We start from the raw sequence: 19,213 nt of genomic DNA on the forward strand, positions 1-19,213 counted from the left end.
TGTTCTCACCCAGACCCGGCCCCGCCCGGTCCTCAGTCCTGTAAATAGTGACCGTAGAACAACCGCAAGCCCTGCAGACCCACGTCCCATGTTCCGGTGGTGGCGGTGGTGATGGGCGTGGGTTGTGGGGTAGAAGAATAAGGCGGGATGAGGGGAGGTGACACTTGCAGCGCGCTCACTTCCGGAGGACGGGCGGAAGTGGCTGCAGTGGATGGTGGGGGGGAGGGGAGGAGCTCGAGGGGAGGGCTGGGCTGTCGGGGGTCGAGGGGGGGGGGCCTGGGCCAGCTGTGGGGACCCGGCCTGGGGCCTGGACTCCCGGCCGGGGGGCGGGCGTCGGCTTCCTGCCGAGAGAGGGCGGGCGGGATCCAGGTAACGACCCAGGCAGATAGGGCGAGGGTCGTACGGGCGGCGGAGGGGTTGGAGTCAGAGTCTCGGGAGGGTCGCTGTCACCCCCTTCCCAGGTGAATACGGCACGGCGTTTCCGTGGAGAAGGGTGGGAGGAGTTAAAGTCTGCGGGGGTGGGTCGGGGTCATGTGGACGCCACGCCCCTACAGGAGAGAAATGAGTGTGTGTGTGTGTGTGTGTATCTGTGTTTAGAAATAAACTTGGAGGGGGCTGCAGGGGTGGACCTCCGGACTGGGGAATTGGAACACTGTGGGGCTGCTGCAGGCAAGACTCGGGCCTCAGGCATTCCAGGATAGTAGTCTCGGGAGTGGCCCCAGGAAAGAGTTTGACAGCCATTAGTAATTACATCCCTGGGCCAGTTTTGGAAGCTAAGGGGTAGGTGAAGGTGAAGGGGAGGTAGCAAAGAATGTATGTGGAAGGTGTCAGCATCTAGGTCTGGCATGGATTTAGTTCAGTTGGGGAGAGCTAGCCGATTAGAACACCGAACACCCTAAGAGGCTTGGGAGATGTAGGGCGATTAGTATGTGGCACCAACAAGACAAGAGGTCAGGAAGGGGTTGTTCTTTTCCGCATTTCTTAGAAGACAATCTCCACACACCGTCAGTGCTTTTGGTTACTTGTCTGTTGTGAGAATAGTTGCGATCCTTTATCCTAAGCCATATATGTGGATACATATTGATGGGGTGACTGTGTTTTGGGGGGACAATATGTGAGTGAAGTGGGTACTTTGTATATAACCTTGAGTGTTTAAGGAAGGATTTTTCATAGTAGAGCATAGTGAATAAGTCTAATTTAGGCAGGGAGTCTTAGGAATCCATTTGGGTATATAATAGATTAGAGAGTATCATAATATTTAAATATTCCACAGGTTAACGCAGAAATCGGCCTCTGGGGCCATGCCGGTTCTAAGGCCTGTTTCTTCTCCTGAGTCCCAGCAGAAGACAGATGGCCTAGTCCTCACAGTGGATGACTTCCATTCCCTGAGGAAGAGATGGGATAGTACCTGGGATCCACCCATCACCAGACTCTGGGCTTAACAAGCCAGCTGAATGAAGGGATGTAACAGACCCCTGGGAGGGACACTGAAGCCTGCAGTGGGGGGGGAGGGGCCTGGACATACCCCTTCCCCCCCAGACTCCTCCCCCTCAGAGTCCACGCAACCATGGACTTTGGACCTGGATAAGAGGAGAGAAGCTGCACTTTGGTGTCTCTATTTTGGGATTCTCAGTTTTGGAAATGGAGTGCTGGATGGGTGTTTGATGATCTCCAAGGGAGAAGCTGGGAGAAGAGAAGAAAGGTAAGGTTCCTGTCTCATTTCCCACTTGGTGTCTTGCTGCCCCTGTGCAGAAAGTATTGAGTGGGGCAAGTCTGGGGATGCTGGCATTCAGGAAGTACCCTGATAAGAACCATCACCTTGATGGGTACACAAGAAGCTTCACCTCTCTTTCACTCTCTCAGAGTGCAGACTTGTTTCCAGCCACTCCTCACCCAGGAAGGGGTTGTGAGCAATGGCAGTTGTGAGGTTAGGCCAAGGAGACTATGAAAAGAATTCAGCCCTCTGAAGGGAGGTTGGATTAGACTACCTGAAAGGGCCTTTCCAACACCGAGATAATAGGATCCCAAGTCATTTGGGGCTACACTGAGACTGGGGTGGATTACCCCGGCAGAGGCAGGCAGTTGTGTTTTGAAGAGCTGAGTAGATCTGTCTTGAGGTGGTGGGTAGGCAACGGTCAAGATAACCTCCCAGTTGTCTCTCCTCCTTCTCCTAAAAAGGGAAGAGCAGAGGAACAGAGCACAGCATCGGACATCAGTAGGGCTTGTGTTCTAGCTCTCATTTTCTTAGTGTACAACCCTAGATATGTTGGTTAATCTCTGTGGAGTTCTCTTCACTTGGAATTTGAGAATAACTAGCTTTCCTAGTCCTTCACAGGTTGTTACAAAGGAGCAAAGGAAATGATAGAAAAAAAAGTGTAGGTATAAAACAGTAACACTGACATTGCCTGATATGCTTATATAATTGTTACATAGAGAAAAAGCTCTCTAAGTTCTTCTATTGAATTCGTGTGTTGGCAAGGCTTTTGTTAGTCTTAATGGAAAGGCTGCCCTGAATTTGTCTCGTCATATGGCTAGTAACAATACCTGGGGTCATCAAGTTATGGAAAGGCAAATGGGTCCAAGGAGGACTTAGATTGAGAGATTCTGGCCCCCAGGCCTTTCCAGTCAGTGTGGCAAGTGTGCCTTTTCGAGAATGTAAGCCTCAAGGGCTTAAGGGCCAAGGGTCTGGTTAGGAGATGGAGCTCTGTTTCTTGGCGTGAGTGCTGGCTGGGCCTTTCCTTCCTGTGCCATATCCTTGTCTTTCCTACTCTTTACGGTGACGGTTTTTTCAGACTGCCATCTCTTAGCCCTTTATGTTTTTGCAGGCTCTCTTCCCACTGAAAGGAGACCTGTTCAGTTACCTTCTCACTCCCTGCCATTCCTTCCTGGAACTCCAGTTTACTTTGCCGAGATGCCTGCTTTTCTCAGTGCCAACAAAGGAGAAGGTGTTGGGAGAAAGGAAAGGTGTTGGGAATTTTGATAGGCACTAGAGTATGGTGGCCTGGGTGAGAGGCAGGAAGCTTGGCTTATGGTATCTCTTTACCTCTCACTAGCTGTGTCAGCATCTGGGTCTCACATTCATAGGGAGCTAACAACAATAACAGGTCATTGGCAAGCTGAAGATCATGTATTTATGACTCAGTTTCTTTTTTCCCCTCCTTCCTTGCCATAGGAGTACCTGACTCCACCGACTGGGGGTTGGGCGGGCAGGCAGGCTTGAGTGGAGTCCCTGGTTCTGAGCTGTTCCTTCTACTCTGGTCCAATGCCTAAAGGAGCCCCTTTTCAGGCCGGCCTTCTACTTTAGGAGGTCCAGATTTCAGGGAGGGCATGTCATCTCGTCCCACTTCACCCAGCAAATTCCTGGTGCCAGTCATTGCTTAGGCATGGGATCACAGCGATCCCTCAGGTATGTGTGGTCTCAGGATGTCACTGTGGCCCTCCTCCCACCTGGGAGGCTTGTGAGTGCTTTGAAACTCTTGAAGTACCTGGAGTTGTGCTGTTCATGTATAGTGCTTACCTTATGTGTGGTGTCCAGGCTATTGTGTCAGTTTTTGTCACCACATTGTTGTGAGCAGGAGCGAGAGGGATTATTTTCCCGGTTTGATAAGTGAGAGGAAGCTACAGAAGCCCTGAGCAGGAAGGGCTTGCTGGAGGGTGGAGGGGCAGGCCTGTGATTGCCTGCCCAGTGCTGTGCTGCTTCTGCAGTGTCTGACCTGCCTGAGGCCATCTAGATTCTGCTGCAAACCTCCAGGGAGGGGGAACTCAGTGCCCTGTCACACATTTCCTCCTTGGAGTGAGCCAGAATTCCTCTCCCTTGTCATTTCCACCTGCCCTCTGCCTGACCCTTCCACAAGACAGTCCTCTCAAGACAGCCTTTGGCCTTCTCATGTGGGCATCTTCTCACAGGGGCACCAGAATGTTCAGGCCACTTAGCCAGGACCAGTGACAGACTTGACCAAATGTTGAATGTGTTGTATAACTGAACTTATATACATCCTTCTTTCTTCCAAAAGGATTGTGGGTGGCTAACCAAAAGTTCCACTTCACACATGTTGCTCAGTAATTGTTGTGTTAATCTTTTCTCATTTCTTTGATCTCGTGAGCTGAGTTTCTGGGGCTCCATGGGGAAGAGGAGCTGTTGGGAGGAGGGAAGAGGAGGAAATAGACACAGCATTGATTTAAAACATTGCTTTTACTTCTAATGCTTTCAAGCCGAGATCTGTCTTAAGTTTAGAGCATGAATTCTTTCCAATTATAAAAAAAAAAAATTCAGGTTATCTCGGGCATGGTTAATGGGAGGGCAGTTTCCTGAAACACTGTTCACTTCCTTCTCCTTATCGCTCCATCCTCTTCTGGAAGTGGACGGGTGGGCAGGATACAGTATTTCTCTTTCTGTGCTCTCTTTTTCGGCAACCAGACCTTCCTATGTCTTCCATTTTCACATAATCCAGTCTGAGTTTCATCCCCAGGGTCAGGCTCCTTGTTTCTTCTGCCCTTCCTTCCCTATAACCCTCCCCCATGAAACCTCCATCAGCAGCCCAGGACCTCTTTTCCCAGGTCAATTTAGTACTCACCATCTTGGCTTCTTGCCTCTCAGACCAAATGTTTTCTCTTCCAGCTCAGAATAAGCCCATCCCAATTCTCTAACCAGGCCCTTTCTGCTTGAGACTGTCCTCCTGCAATTGGTGAATGTCTACTCTTAGGTCTTCCTGTGAGCCTTGGCATTGAAACAAAGGACAGTAGTGATGAGGTGTGAGTTATGGTGCACAGACAGCCCTCTGTCTTGTTCCTCCCTGAAATGTCTTAGTTGGAGAAGAATTATTGTTAGAGGTGGGAATCTGATATCTCATAGGCTAGTTGGTGTTTCCCCTTTCAGCATCCCACTATGTCCTTTTTCCTGGAGAACGATTTTAGCTCCTGATAGCTTGGATCTACAAAACATTGTTTCCCAACTTTTTATACTTTTCAGAAACTTCATCCTTTTCCATCTTGCCTTGACATGGAGTATGAGTGTGTAGGCCTCCCATGTCCCCTACATGAGGAAAAGCTTAGAGTGGAGGCAGAGGTGCAGACACTGGCCACCGGCTGGCACAGGAGCGTGGGCTTGCATCTCCTGCCATAGTCCACGCAGTCATTTAAGCTGGAGACTGTGAACACACACACACACACACACACTCTCTCTCTCTCACACACACACAAAACCAACCCCAGTTGCCCTGAAGGCCACCTCCAGAGTAAATGTCCTTGGAAGAAGTCCTACTCTACATATTGTCCATTGCAAATGAATAGTGACCAGCTTCAAAGGTTTCCTTCCATAGGGAGGTAGGCTTCTGCAGTAGCCTGTCATGCTGGACACACAGCTGTCTCAGGGCACCTGCACTAAAGGCTGCACAAGGAAGGCGCTGAACGCCAACTTTAGAGGCCGGAGTGCCTGGATCTAAAACTGCCATGTCCTCCACTATGTCCTGTGACCTTCAGCAGTTGGCACCTACCCTTAGCCTCAAACTCCTCTGTAGAACAAGATGATAATGCATACTCTGCACAGCTGCAAGGAGGGTTAAAGGAGAGGCTGAGGGAGGGGTCTGCCATGTGGAGGCCTCTGTGCAACTGTTTTAAGCACCTGAAGTCCATGCGAGGCCTTTAGCGCATGCCCTGCTTTTTGTTTCTTTAGAACCTTGAATAACTCCTGGTTTCATGTAGAAACAAATTAGTGAACCAAGTCAGTCAGTAACTGCACATCACAAAGTTCCGGCCTGCTCTGCAGCACTGGGGAGGGAAGAGGATGGCATAGGTTCTGGTGCCTGTAGAATGTGTCCTGAGCACATAGTAGGGTTGGCCCTGGGCTCAGTCCTTCTCAGAAAGTCATTTGCAGAGCAGCCAGTAGTTCTCAGGGTCAGATATAGACATCTAGCTTTTCCGGATTCTGCCCCCCATCCACAAAAGTCTGTGATTGAATCCTTCCCTCCTTAGGTCTGGGGGTTCTACCTTGGGGAAAGGTATGCCTCTGCCCTTTCACGCAGAACAGCTGTCATTCCCCACCCCCCAAAGAAAGAAACCACAGCTGGCCCTCTGCGGCTTTTGGCAGCAGGTGTTTCCCCTCAGCTTCCCTTCTGGCGCCCTGGTTCCTGTTCTCACATCCCTGCACCAGCGCCCCTCTGTTGCCCATCTCCTCCTTCCCGGAAGCTAGCATTTGGGGGTTGGTCTTGGGTTTGGCGAACGCACTACCCGAGCTGCCCGCTGCCTGGGAACCTCAGGCAGGGCTCTCCCCGCAGACTCCGCCAGGCTCTGGTCTCCGAGGCTAGGGAGAAAGAGACGCCGGTAGAAGCCTGGCCTGGAGGCCTTGAGGGTGGGGTCGGGTATCGACCAAAGCAGTTGCAACTGGGAGCAGGAAAAGGGACCCAGAGTAACAGCCGCCTGCACGGCGCCTCCCACAGTTGAGGACCTGGGAGAACTTTGGCTGAAGGGTGGGGGCGAAGAGGCGAGCCCGGGAAGGCGGGGCCCGAGGCAAGTCTGGGAGGCTGGCCCTGCCCCTCGGCCGGCCCCGCCTCCCCGGGGAAGGGCCACGTTGCCCGCGCCCAGGCCGGGCCTCAGCGCGCGGCAGGGAGGGCCGGCCAGGCGGAAGGCTCCTGTAGCCGCGGGAGCGCCAGGGACGCGCTGGGGCACCAGGCTCGCTCCCCGCTTCTGGCTCAAGTTCGGAGCCGGAAAGTTGGGAGGACCCGGTGAGTCGGGACCCGGAAACGCTGGCATCCTTCACCGCGGGGGCTTGTCCCTGAGAGGGGATGAAGGTCCAACTAGGAGAGGCCCCGCGGGAGTGGAGAGGGCGCTCCAGGACTCGGGTTCCGTCTTAAGCAGCTGCCCCTTTCCGAGCCCTTCGTATCCCCCTAGAGCCCCGGGGCCCGTGAGCCCCAGCCAGAGGGGCCTGGCCAGGGTCCCGGCTGCCGCCCTGTAACGCGCCGGGAAGTCGTGCTCTGCTTTCCGCTTTGGGAATCCCCGGCCTCCAGATGTTGGAGGGAGGGCGGGCTGCGCGGGGAGGGCAGGCGGTTGTGAAACTCGGCCGCAGGGCGTCCGTGGGTGCGGGCCGGAGGAAGTAGGGTCGCTGGAGAGGGTTCGGGGAGCCGGAATGAGAGGTAGCTTTTCCCCAAACCCCACTCCAGAGTCCTTTCCACAAGTTACTAGGAATGTAGAAATATGTAAATTACCAAGAAAACTTTTTTCCTACCTGTTTGCTAACGTGTGTGGAGTAGGGGGGCCCTGAGACGTGCAAGGGCCTCATCTTGTAAACCCTGGAGCACAGGGTCTGTGGTCGGCTGGTTTGTGTTTCACGTAAGCGTGAACCCCGAGGGCGAAGCTCCGCCTTGGTTAACCCTTGCCCTGTGGCCAGTTTAATTAGTCTGCTTTAAAACATTACTTCCTGAGATGTCCAGTTTTGGTTTTGGTCGTTTATAATACTTTCCAGAACATGTAGCCTTTAATCTTAGATGCTCCCATCCTCTGGGATCTGCCTCCCGCCATGAATCACTGCTGCCTGACCCATTCCTGGAGACCATTGAGCTCCCCTGAATCTCCGCCTCTGCGTCCTTTTTCTTACCGTTAAGAAAGCATTGTAGTGTGACCGCAGTGTCATATGTGACTGGTTAAATTCATTTCCTGTTTGGGACATTGGGGAAATTGTTCATCTCTGACCTCTTCATCGTCAGAGGTGATGATCAACCCAATCAGCCCTCTCTCTGTTCAGGTGAGGGACTCCAGGCACAAAGTGGGTCAAGTGACTTGCCCCAAGGTTGCCTGGTTCACTGCTGCTGGATTCAGTTGCTTTTGCTGTGCTAGCATCATACTTCCCCCTGGCCTTTTCTTTTCCAGGATGAATAGCCTGCGCCCCTTCCCTCCTGGGTCTTATTCTCTAAATCCCTGAATTATTTAGTGTGTCTTCTCTGACACCCTTTCAGTTTTTCCATCCTTCTGAAATTATGGAGCCTGGTACATGATACAGGAGTCTAGCGGAGGTCTATAATAAACAAGAAAGTAATTCAGTTAGGTCTCTATTATCTGTGCCTGTTCTTTGTGGATATTTTCGGCAGTGCTTTTTAATACACTAAGCAAGGCAGATATGTAGAAAGGAAAGTCTGTCAATATTCCTTCAACTCCCATACTTTTTGAAAGCTAAATATCACTTCTCCATTATTGCTCATGATGGGAAGTTGACTGTCTTGGTGTTCTGTTGCTGTTTAAGAAACATTTTTGCCAGAGAGAGAGGACTGCCTGGAGAATACCATGGAATCCGAGTCTTAGAGTTCTCACAGCTCCTGACCTTTGAATGAAGAAACAGAGACTCATAGGGGTTGGAGGGACTGGTCCAGAGCTTCCTGGGTTTTGGCCGAGGGCTCCCACCATGGTGCAAGTGTCTTCGTACTTGATGTTGTGGACCATCTGTGTGCTACTTCCCTAAAGGAGTTGTGAAAACTCTGGCAAATCAACACCAGTTTTAAATCTATGCCTTGCAGACAAATGTCATTAATAACAGAACATCAGGGACTCAGGACAGGGTTATGGACTGTTGATCTGTTTTAGAAAAGGAAGATGCAGCAGATTGTATTTTCCCCAAATGAGCACACCTATAAATATCCCATTCCACATCTTGTCTCAGTTGGTCATTGTCGTCCTCCCACCCAGTGGTGGGGTTTACAGTTCTTTCCCCTCGAGTGAGGGCAGGGACTTGTGATTCTCCTGACTTGTGAGCAAGGCAGAAATGATCCGAGGCTGGATCGTGAAAAGGCTACAGCTTCACCTGGCTTGCTCTCTTTCTGGGGACACTCACCTTTGGAACCCAGTCATCATGTTCAGAGGAAGCCCAGGTCACATATAGAGGTCACGTGGAAGTGTTCCAGCCAGCCTTATAATACTACTGATTTGGTCTTGATTCTCCTTGATTTAGTTAATAATGCAAGCAGTCCTCTGTCTAACCACTTGAATTTCATACATGTGCCAGGCACTATGATGGGCTTCGAGGTCATAGAGCCTTTCTCCTAGGGAGTAAGGTACAGCCAGGTAAGGCACGGCCACAGATTCTGTTATAGTGTGGAGGGGGAAGACGAGGTGTGGAGAGAAGGTGGTGGGAGTGTAGTTGTGGGAAGGCCTGACTCTGCCTGGGATTACAGAAAGACTCACCTGAACTGGCTTCAAAGGGTATGTGAGTGCTGTGGATAATGTTTCAGGATGAGGGACCAGCCAGAGGAGAGACACAGCAGTATACAAGTGTACTCGTGGGGGAAATAAGTAGCCTGCTGAGGCCAGAGTATGGGGTTCATGGGGTTGAGGTTAAAGATGAGGCTGGAAAGGGATGTTTCAGTCAGTCTGTTGTGGAAAGCTGCATGTGTCATAATAATGAGTTTGAGTTTTATTCAGTGGGCAGTGCAGCCTCACGGTTTTTAAGATAGGTTAATGTTGTGGCCAAGTGTGCATTTAAGAAGGATGCTCTGTCGCTATGAGGAAGGTTGCTTAGAGAGAAGTAAGTTTAGTGATAGGTAGGCCAGCTGAGAGGTTCCATCAATAGTTTAGGCTTAAAACAATATTTTATAATAAAGGAAAAGAGGTAGGTTAAAGGGTTAGAGGGCTCGAAATGGGATGATGGCAGTGAATGAATAACTGTCTCTTCCATTTTCATAATACTGAAATTCTTGGGGCTGGATGTTTCAGAATTTAGGATTTTTTTAGATTTTAAACAGGTCGTCTGGTGCATTTATGATGTAGTGTAAGGTCTGGAGCAACACCCCATAATCCACCATAATGATTTCTGTAGCCAAATGTATGAATAGTCACATTAAGTGGGATAAATAAAGACCGTAAATAGCCTCACATTAGATTAGATCAGATTTCACCAAAAGAGATTGTCAAATTTTACTGCCGAAGGAGTGTAGATAGCTTCTATTTTACAGAGCTTTTTGGACGTGGGAATTATACTTAAGGGGTTGTGGGTGTATGATATCCACACGGAAGCCAGTTTTTAGGTCACAGGCAAATTCCTTGAACGTTGAGGGTCCCAGCCCAGCAGCTTGGCACACTGGAGGAGCTGGTCTGTCCTCAGGTAACTTGTAGCCAAGAGAGTTGACAGATCTTGAGCAAGAGGTGCTGTTGCTGATGGTTGTGAAGGGGAAGTGAAACTCATATAATCCTAAGACATCAGGGAAGGTGTCCTGGCAGATGGCATGAATCAGAGCATACCAGGTGAAGAAGACAGAGAAGAGCAGATCAGGCATACAGGCACATGTAAAGGCCCTGGGATGGGCTTCCTGGAGGGAAGCTAGTAGAGTAGAGCAAAGAGTCAGCAGAGAGGAAACAGACAAGTGACTGGCCAGTGTTTATGTTGTCATGTGCCAGCCACTGTTCTAAATACTTAGTGTGGATTATCTCACCCAGTCCTCAGTGCATCCCAATGAGGTGTTCTATTAGGGTTTCCATGTAAGAGGTGAGAAAATTGAGTCTCAGAGATGTGAAGAAACCCGGGGTGATGGCAAGCATTGCCCCAGGCTGTCTGGCTTGCCACTGTTACTCCAGTACCCTCTTGATGGTGGGACTCAGTGCAGTGCTTCTTGGAGGAGTATGTGGCCTCTCCTGGCCAAAAGGCTGGCCTTCTGGGCATGTTTGTCCCTCAGGGCACAGGCAGCTACTGGAGAGCACATGTGACCCTGACTGTGCGTACAATACTGACTTCCTTACAGCAGAGGCTCTTGCTGTAGAGAACACATGGGGGAGCAGTGGGAAACATCACGGGACCAGGAGGAGCTCATGTAGAGAAGCCTTGGGGCCTGGGAATAGGCAGGTTGTGTTCTTTTTTGGCAAGAAGAACAAGTTCTGTTTGCAGAATAGAGAGAAGTGTCATGGGTGGGAGAACAAGGGTTAAGATGGAGGTCTGGCTGGCCTGGGGTGGCTGTTTCTTGTGGACCACCCAGCCACTCTCATGGTTCCAGAGTTGCTAAGAATCCAGTCTGCTGAGGGGCCTTCAGAAGGTTGCTTTGATCTGCATGGCTTAGAAGTGTGGAGGGGAGGTCTTCCAGGGTACTGGGTATGGGCCACCTCGTTCCAATATCTGGAGGCGACGATATGGTCCCTCGGGTTTTGCCAGCAGTGTAAGGTGGCACATTGATAAGCCAAACAAGTCTGCTCCTCCAGCCAGCGCTCTGGCTGATGGAGTCTCTCTTGTCTTTCCCCCAGCCCTTTACCTGAAGACTTTCCTGCCCAGTCAGTCAGGAGGCAGGAAGTTGGGGTATCCTGGCCAGAAAATTGGAGGGAAAGTTCCACCATTGGCCACAACCTCAGGGGGAGTGAGGAAGAAACTAAAAATCTGTGTCTATCTCCTAGGAAACCCTGATTGGTACACAACTGCTGATAAAAGGGAAAGTAAATGACACAGGAAAACGGAAATGGACTTGAGGTTTCTGAGAAGACTGGTGCTGCAGAGTTGTGGGGTGGATGGTTTCCGAGAGGATAACAGGTGGTGGTGGTGCTGCTGGCAGGCACTGGGGGAGTCTCCCCAGGAGGCTCCTTAGAGGCCTTTCAGGATCAGCCCCCGTGATACCGCATCTGCCTGCCTGAGAACCCAGGAGCTCACAGATAGTATCTGGGACCAAGGTTTTGGCTAAGATTAGAAAACTAGATTGTGAGGCAGATGGCAACTGGCAGAGTACCTGGCACAGGAGGGCACATACCTGAAGGTTTGGGGTGTGAAGGGGCAAGACCAGAGGCTGGAAGGCCAGGGAGAGTCACGTGGTCATAAATGGCAGCTGTTCAGGAATTGGAGAGTGTCATAAATCCTTTTAAGTACTGGGGTCTGGCAGCAGGGAGGGGTCTGGGACCATGCTTTTTTCTTGTTGAGTGTGTGTCCCAGTCTCTTCCCAGAGTCTGGTAGACAGCAGGTGTGAGATGCATGTCATTGAGTGATTGAAGAATTCAATGCAGGACAAAGGGATTGTCCCATTGCCCTTACCAATTTGCCAGCTAGGGCCATGTTGATGGATGAAGCTAGTCAGAACTGTGGGCCATTCCCCATATTTGATTTTAAAGAAACTTCATTTAGAAATTTCAAACTTACAAGAAATTTGCAAAAATCAAAATGGTATAAGGACACATATATTCCCTTTACTCAGATTCACCCATTGTTAACTTTTTGCTCCATTTGCTCTCTCTCCAAGTAGAAACACGGTATTTTTGTTCTGAACCACTTGAGAGGCTGCATCTATCATGGCCTCTACCACTAATTTCTTCGGTGTCTTACCTAAGAATTGGGGTCTTCTTTTAAATAACCATAGTGTGGCTATCAATCAGGCTACAGTGATCCTTTAAACTACTATCTATATTCCAGTTTTGTCATTTGATCCAATAATGTCTTTAAAAAAAACAAACAGTTTTATTGAAGTATAATTGACATACAGTAAACTTCACATATTTAAAATGGACAATGTGATAAGTTTGGACATATGTACACACCCATGAAGCTATTGCCATATATCCGCCCGCTCAAAGTTTTCAGGTGCCCCTTTGTTATAACTCACCGTCCTCATCCCTAGGTAACCACTAATCTGCTTTCTGCCACTGTAGATTACTTTGTATTTTCTAGAGATTTATATTACTTTGTATTTTCTGGAATCATAGTGTTTGTGCTTTCTTTTGGTCTTCCACATCTTGCATAATTACTTGAGATTCATCCACCTGTTGTGTATATCAGCAGTTTCTTCCTTTTTATTGCTGAATGTTATTCCGTTCTGTGGATAAATCACAATTTGTTTATCCAATTCCCTGTTGATGGACCTTTGGTTTGTTTCCAGTTTTGAGTGATTATGAATACAGCTGCTATAAACATTCCATGTAGGTTTTTGCATGGCATAGGCTTTCATTTCCCTTGGGTATATATCTAGGAGTAGACCTGCCATGTCTTATGGTAACTCTGTTTAGCATTTCGACAAACTGCAAAGGTGCCGTAAGGGACATTAGTTCCCTACCTCACACCATATACAAAAATTAACTCAAAATGAATCATAAACCTAAATGAAAAACCTAAAATTATAAAATTAAAAAGAAAACAGAAAAATCTTTGCGACTTTGGGTAAGGGAAAGATTTTTGAGATATGATGCCAAAAGTATGGTCCATAAAAGAAAAGCCGTTGATAATTAGACGTCATCAAAATTAGGCACGTTTGTTCCTCATTGGACACTGTTAAGAGACTGGAAGGACAGTTTTTGCATTTTTGTCTGATGGTTAAGAAATGTTACCTAAATACAGTTTTAATTTACATTTTAATTATGAGTGAAGTAGAATATCTTTTCATATGTCTAAGGACCATTTTAGTCATTTCTGTGAATTGCCCTTGTCTTTTTAAATTTTTATTTAAATTATATTAGTTTCAGATGTTGCTCTTGTCTTTTAGACATGGACTTTTGGGCTTTTTCCTCTCAGTTTTTTAAAAGTTCTTTGTCTACTAGAGTACTGGCTCTTTGTGAAGTATGTTTGCAAATATTCTCTGCCAGTTTGTCATTAGTCTTTTTACTTGGCTTATGGTGTTTTTAGCCACGCAAAAGCACTTTATTATTGCATCAGGATTTTGAATCCTATTTAGAAAGGCTTTTCCTATAGGTTATAGAGGAATTGACTCATGTTTTCTTCTGTACTTGTATAGTTTTCTTATGTTTAGATCTCTGGTCCACTTGGAAGTTATTCTTGTGTACAGACCTAATTTAATCTATTTTTTCCAAGTAGCTGTATAGTTGTTATAACACTATTAGTAAGACCATATTTTTGCCCCAGGATTTCTAAATATCACCTTTATCATACATTAGATTTCTGTTTGTAGTTGGGTCTTATTCTAGAGTTTAAATTCTATTCCATTGGATCATGTTTATTTATATACTGTCACCACATAGTTTTAATTATAGAGGCTTTGTAACGTACAGTGTTTTAATATCTGGTAAGGCTAGTCCCTCCTCTCAGCTTGTTTTCATTTTTTTCTCAGATTTTCTTGCATGTTTATTTTTTCATGTGAACTTTAGTGTCAGTTTATCCTAAAAAAGTCTTTTTATTGAGATTTTTGACGATGCTGAGTTGTCCTGAACATCTTAAGTCTTCTTTGTGTCTTTCAGGAATTACTCTCTTGTTCATATAAGTTTTGAATATTTCTTGTTTATTCCTAAATAGTTTATCATTTCATGGCTTCTGAAAATAATATTTTCTCATCCATTATTTCTTCTAATGAGTTATTATTTATGGATATGAAGGCTATTGATTTTTGCATGGTAATTTTTATATCCTGCTCCCTTGCTCAGTTATTTGGTTGGGCTGGTTCTATCATTGATTCTTTTAGTTTTCTAGGCATATTCTCACAGCATCAGCAAATAGTTTGCTTCTTTTCCACGTCTTCTGCCTTCAGTCATGTTCTGTGTTCAGTGCATTGACTGATCTACCCAACAGAGTGTTAATAGCAGGTAGATCTTGGCCCTGACTTCTTGGGAGGGAAATGCCTCTGGTGCTTCCTTAGTGGTGGAGGTACTTGCTTTGCCCTGAGATATGACATTTGTGTAAATCAGTAACCTTTGGGCAATTTGATTTGAGGAGTGGAAGGCAGATGGGCTCACCCTCTTTCTCTTCCAGGGACGTCATGCTCCTTCCCCTTCAAACACATGCTGCTTTTCTGAGGACTCGGAACTCACTTTGGAGTGGGGAGCATGTTGTCCTGGCTCTATTCTCCCACTCAGATGGCTGCCCAGGTTAGGGGACCAGCTGCCCCTTTCCAAGACAGCCTCCCAGACCTCCCTTCTAGCTCTTTTACCTGTTCCTAGAATCCCACCCTCTCTTCCTTCACCCCGGGGCCCCATTCCGCTGTAATGATGGCTGCTTTTTTCTGTCCTCCCCTCAGGTGCATGACGGCTCTCTGATCCCAGAGCCCAGAGGACACATCCCTAGAACTGTGGGGAGTGAGCCTGGGAAGCCAGGGCAGCTTGGGGCCCCCTCGTGCCTCCCCCGCGGGGGCCAGGATGCTGAAGAAGCAGTCCGCAGGGCTTGTGCTGTGGGGCGCCATCCTTTTCGTGGCCTGGAACGTCCTGCTGCTCCTCTTCTTCTGGTCGCGCTCGGGGCCCGGCCGGCTGCCTTCAGACAGCGCCCTGGATGACGACCCTGCAGGGCTTACCCGCGAGGTGATGCGCCTGGCCCAGGACGCCGAGGTGGAGCTGGAGCGGCAGCGCAGGCTTTTGGAGCAAATCAAGAAGCACCGTGTGAGGTGGGGCCGAGGGCGGAGGGTGCCCACTGCGGTCCCGCCCGTGCCTCCACGTGGGCCAGCGACTTCGCCGCCAGCCGTGATCCCCATCCTGGTCATCGCCTGCGACCGCAGCACTGTCCGGCGCTGCCTGGACAAGCTGCTGCACTATCGGCCATCGGCTGACCGCTTCCCCATCATCGTCAGCCAGGACTGCGGGCACGAAGAGACGGCTCAGGTCATCGCCTCCTACGGCCCCGCAGTCACGCACATCCGCCAGCCGGACCTGAGCGCCATTGCCGTGCCGCCGGACCACCGCAAGTTCCAGGGCTACTACCGCATCGCGCGCCACTACCGCTGGGCGCTGGGCCAGGTCTTCCACAGGTTCAAATTCCCCGCCGCCGTGGTGGTGGAGGACGACCTGGAGGTGGCCCCAGACTTCTTCGAGTATTTCCAGGCCACGTACCCGCTGCTGAGGGCGGACCCCTCCCTCTGGTGTGTGTCAGCCTGGAATGACAACGGCAAGGAGCAGATGGTGGACTCGAGCAGGCCCGAGCTGCTCTACCGCACCGACTTCTTCCCTGGCCTGGGCTGGCTGCTGTTGGCCGAGCTGTGGGCCGAGCTGGAGCCCAAGTGGCCCAAGGCCTTCTGGGACGACTGGATGCGGCGGCCCGAGCAGCGGCAGGGCCGGGCCTGCCTACGGCCCGAGATCTCCAGAACGATGACCTTCGGCCGCAAGGGCGTGAGCCACGGGCAGTTCTTTGACCAGCACCTCAAGTTCATCAAGCTGAACCAGCACTTCGTGCCCTTCACCCAGCTGGACCTGTCCTACCTGCAGCGGGAGGCCTACGACCGGGACTTCCTTGCACGTGTCTACGGTGCGCCCCTGCTGCAGGTGGAGAAAGTGAGGACCAGTGAGCGGAATGACCTGGGGGAGGTGCGGGTGCAGTACACGGGCAGGGACAGCTTCAAAGCCTTTGCCAAGGCCCTGGGAGTCATGGACGACCTCAAGTCGGGAGTCCCCAGGGCCGGCTACAGGGGCATCGTCAGCTTTCTGTTTCGCGGCCGCCGCGTCCACCTGGCGCCCCCGCAGACTTGGGACGGCTATGATCCTAGCTGGAATTAGCTGCGCCTGCCTGCCCCTCCTGGGTCCCCTCCTTGCCGTGTCATGGGCTGAGAGGACTGCGGGTCTTGGGCTGCATTGTCCTCTGTTTTCCTTTGGGGTCCATTTATCTTTTTTCTTTTTCTTTAATTTTTTCTTTTTTTTTTTTCTGAGTGGCATTCGAGTGCACAGAAGATAAGATGATTATTCTCCCATTCTCAAGGGAGTCGAATCAGGGGAACCTTTCTGGGGTATGTTGGGGTGTTAAGCAGAAAACCACTGTGTGGTAGGGAGAAACTTGGGCTTGTTGGAGCCACAAACATCCACGCGCCAGGTTTTCTCCTGGGGCATCCTAGGAGAGGTGGGCAGCTTTAGCTCTTCCCTAGGCCTCGCTTCCCTGTCCTGGCTCTTCCAGCTGGGGTGCAAGCCCTCCTCCTGCATTTGTCCTCCTTCCCCACTTTCCCCATTTGGAGGGGAAGCTGGGTTATGTGAGAAGGGAACGTATTTGTGGCCAAAATGAGACTAACCAAAGGGGTTTTATCGTCAGGGTCTGGGTGGAGCTGTTATGTTGTCAGGGTTAGGCCCCCTGCCTTGTTTCTCCCACTTCTCATCCCTGACTTCCTTATAGCTCTCCTTTCCCTGTAACCTAGCAAATCATGACTCTAAGGTGAAAGTAGAAGGGGAAAAGCAAGACTTCTCCTCAGCTCATCCCTGGCAATGGGGTGAAAGGGAGGGGGTCTTGGTGTGCTGGGGCACCCCTCCCTCATTCCTTCCTCAAAGAAACAGATTCCGACCCTGATCTCGTCCTATCTAAAAGCTGATCCCTTCTCTGTCACGCTAGGAGGGCTCTGTGTTGGCTAGGTGGAAGAGAGATTGGCTCCTTCTGTCCATTTTTTCCCAGGCTTTGGTGCACAGGTTCCTTCCTCTCTGAGACCTTGGCTTCTGGGGCCCCCTCAGTTGTGAGGTAGAGCAGCCAGGACAGGATGGCCCCGGCCATCCTCCCTCTCCCCCAAACACCTCCATATCTGCTCAGATTAGGATGCAGATGATGGGTTGGAGAGCAATGCGTGTGTTTTCATTTCTTGCCTGACCTCAGTTAATGGAAGAAAACTGAAGCTACAGAATTATTTTCAAAAATAAAAGGCTGAATTATCTGAAAAACATTGTGGTGTGTATGTGTCCTGGAAAGGGAGGAGGAGGTGGAAAAGGAGACAGTGGAGAAAGAAAGGAAAAGAGGAGGGAGAGGACTAAAGGTAGAAGCAAGAGGAAGAGGATCGGTTGGAGGAAGGAAAGCAGATGACCAGAAGGAGAGAGTGGAGAGGGGTAGCTGAAGAGGGGCCTGGTGTGAAATAAAGCCTGGGCTTGAAGGTGGACAAGGTTCAAGACTACACTCCCCTACTGCCAATCTTCTCTGGAAGTGGGCTGCAGGCCTCAGTGGGCTTGGGTTTGCTGTGAGCCGGGAGAACCATGATCAGTCCCTCTGGAAATGAACTGTGTGGGGCGCCCTCTGCTGGCTCGGGCAGCACTTCTGGGCACCTTCCAGGACCAGCTCTAGGATGCTGAGCTGATACCCAGGTATGCTGTGGCAGTGGCACTTAGCGTCATTACCAGGACCTCAGTGAGAATGTCATTTACACTCCCACTCAGAAAACACACAGACTGGCAAACGTTTCCTGAAACTACCCATATAATGTGAAATGCATCCTGAGAGTTTCTATTTGCCACCAATTTTTTTTTTAATGCTGCTCATGACCTACCACCTTGATTTCATTAGTGGGTTTGAAAACCCCAGGCTAGTCGATTTTGTTGACAGAAACCATTCCGGAACTTCCCACCAGGTGGGTCAGCTGTCAAAGGGGCTGGGATCACCTGGTCACTGAGGGAGCAGCTCTGGCCTCTTCCTGGGATCAAGAATTCCCACTGTGCTAAGGGAACCAGCCTCACAGTCATTTTAGTTTTTTAGAGTTTTGTGGAGCTAGTTTTGTCTTCCTACTTGCTCCTAGGTGAATTATTTAACCTTACTTTGGAGTAGGGAGATGGTTCATCATCCATGATTTGTGGATGGGAAAAGAGGCCCAGTGAGGCACTGGGTCCCACCTGACACCACTGGGCCAGCAGTAGTCTGGCTGCCAGACTCCTTGGTCTTAGCAGGTCTAAGTTGATTTAACAGTTGCTCACCAAGTACATTCTGGGTGCTCCACAATTAATATTAACTCATATCCTCAAAGCAATTGTGGGTAGTAAGTGTTACTCCTATTTTACAGGTGAGGACACGGACACAGTGGTTCCCTTGCCCAAGGTGACACACCTGGTTGGGTTGGAGCAGGGATCTGAATGGAACTCATGCCGTTGACCATGACCTAATGCTGGGCTGCCCCTTTCTATCCTCCGCTGCCTTCAAAGGCTGCCTCCTCAGCCTTCCTCAGACTCCAGTCGCCCCTTCCTCAGGCCCCAAGTTGTGGGTGGGGCTAGTCTAGGTGAAGGGCAGGTGGTCTGTGGGGGTGGGGGCTGGGGGCACCCCCCAGAGAGCTGGCAGAGAAGGAACCACTCCTAGAAGACACCTATTTTCTCAAGTTCCTCCTGGAGGAGGAGCCCTTTCAGGGGTCTCTGTGCCCTGTCTCCCTTCCTTTTGACGTGGATCCTGGAGAGGCCACACTCATCATATCAAAGCATCCTCAGGTGTGGGTCCTATGTTCATGGCTGCAGCCCCTGAAAAACCACAAGCTTCCCGTGGCAGTAAAGCAAGTGGCAATACCAAATGGAAAGGTGCTGTGGCATTAAATGCTGCAGACTTCTGTTAACCTTGAGTTCGAAGATTTAAAGACAGTTCCAAAGAGCTTACCCAGCTCATCCAGCTCCCAGGCCAGGAGGCCCC

The 19,213-nt window shown here is 49.9% G+C and overlaps 1 protein-coding gene across 3 annotated transcripts; it reads left to right on the top strand.

Annotated features, from left to right (window-relative positions):
- The first annotated feature begins 279 nt into the window (after positions 1-279).
- On the top strand, positions 280-17,510 carry MGAT1 (mannosyl (alpha-1,3-)-glycoprotein beta-1,2-N-acetylglucosaminyltransferase). Of its 3 annotated transcripts, none has more exons than XM_006923237.3 (3): positions 280-369; positions 1,274-1,702; positions 14,901-17,510. In XM_006923237.3, exon 3 carries the CDS (start codon positions 15,019-15,021, stop codon positions 16,360-16,362), a length of 1,344 nt encoding a protein of 447 aa, XP_006923299.1. In that variant the 5' UTR covers positions 280-369; positions 1,274-1,702; positions 14,901-15,018; the 3' UTR covers positions 16,363-17,510. The 3 variants fall into 3 exon arrangements, with proteins under 3 accessions (XP_006923299.1, XP_015453678.1, XP_006923297.1); XM_015598192.2 differs by lacking the exon at positions 280-369 and adding an exon at positions 389-461; XM_006923235.3 differs by lacking the exons at positions 280-369; positions 1,274-1,702 and adding an exon at positions 6,564-6,719.
- The last annotated feature ends 1,703 nt before the right edge of the window (positions 17,511-19,213 follow it).

Source organism: Pteropus alecto, unplaced genomic scaffold (genome assembly GCF_000325575.1).
Source record: "Pteropus alecto unplaced genomic scaffold, ASM32557v1 scaffold78, whole genome shotgun sequence".
In the NCBI taxonomy this organism is placed as follows: Eukaryota; Metazoa; Chordata; class Mammalia; order Chiroptera; family Pteropodidae; genus Pteropus; species Pteropus alecto.

Bases quoted from the DNA above. Each gene is read 5' to 3' on its own strand.
- MGAT1 (XM_006923237.3), top strand. From the start codon at position 15,019: ATGCTGAAGAAGCAGTCCGCAGGGCTTGTGCTGTGGGGCGCCATCCTT.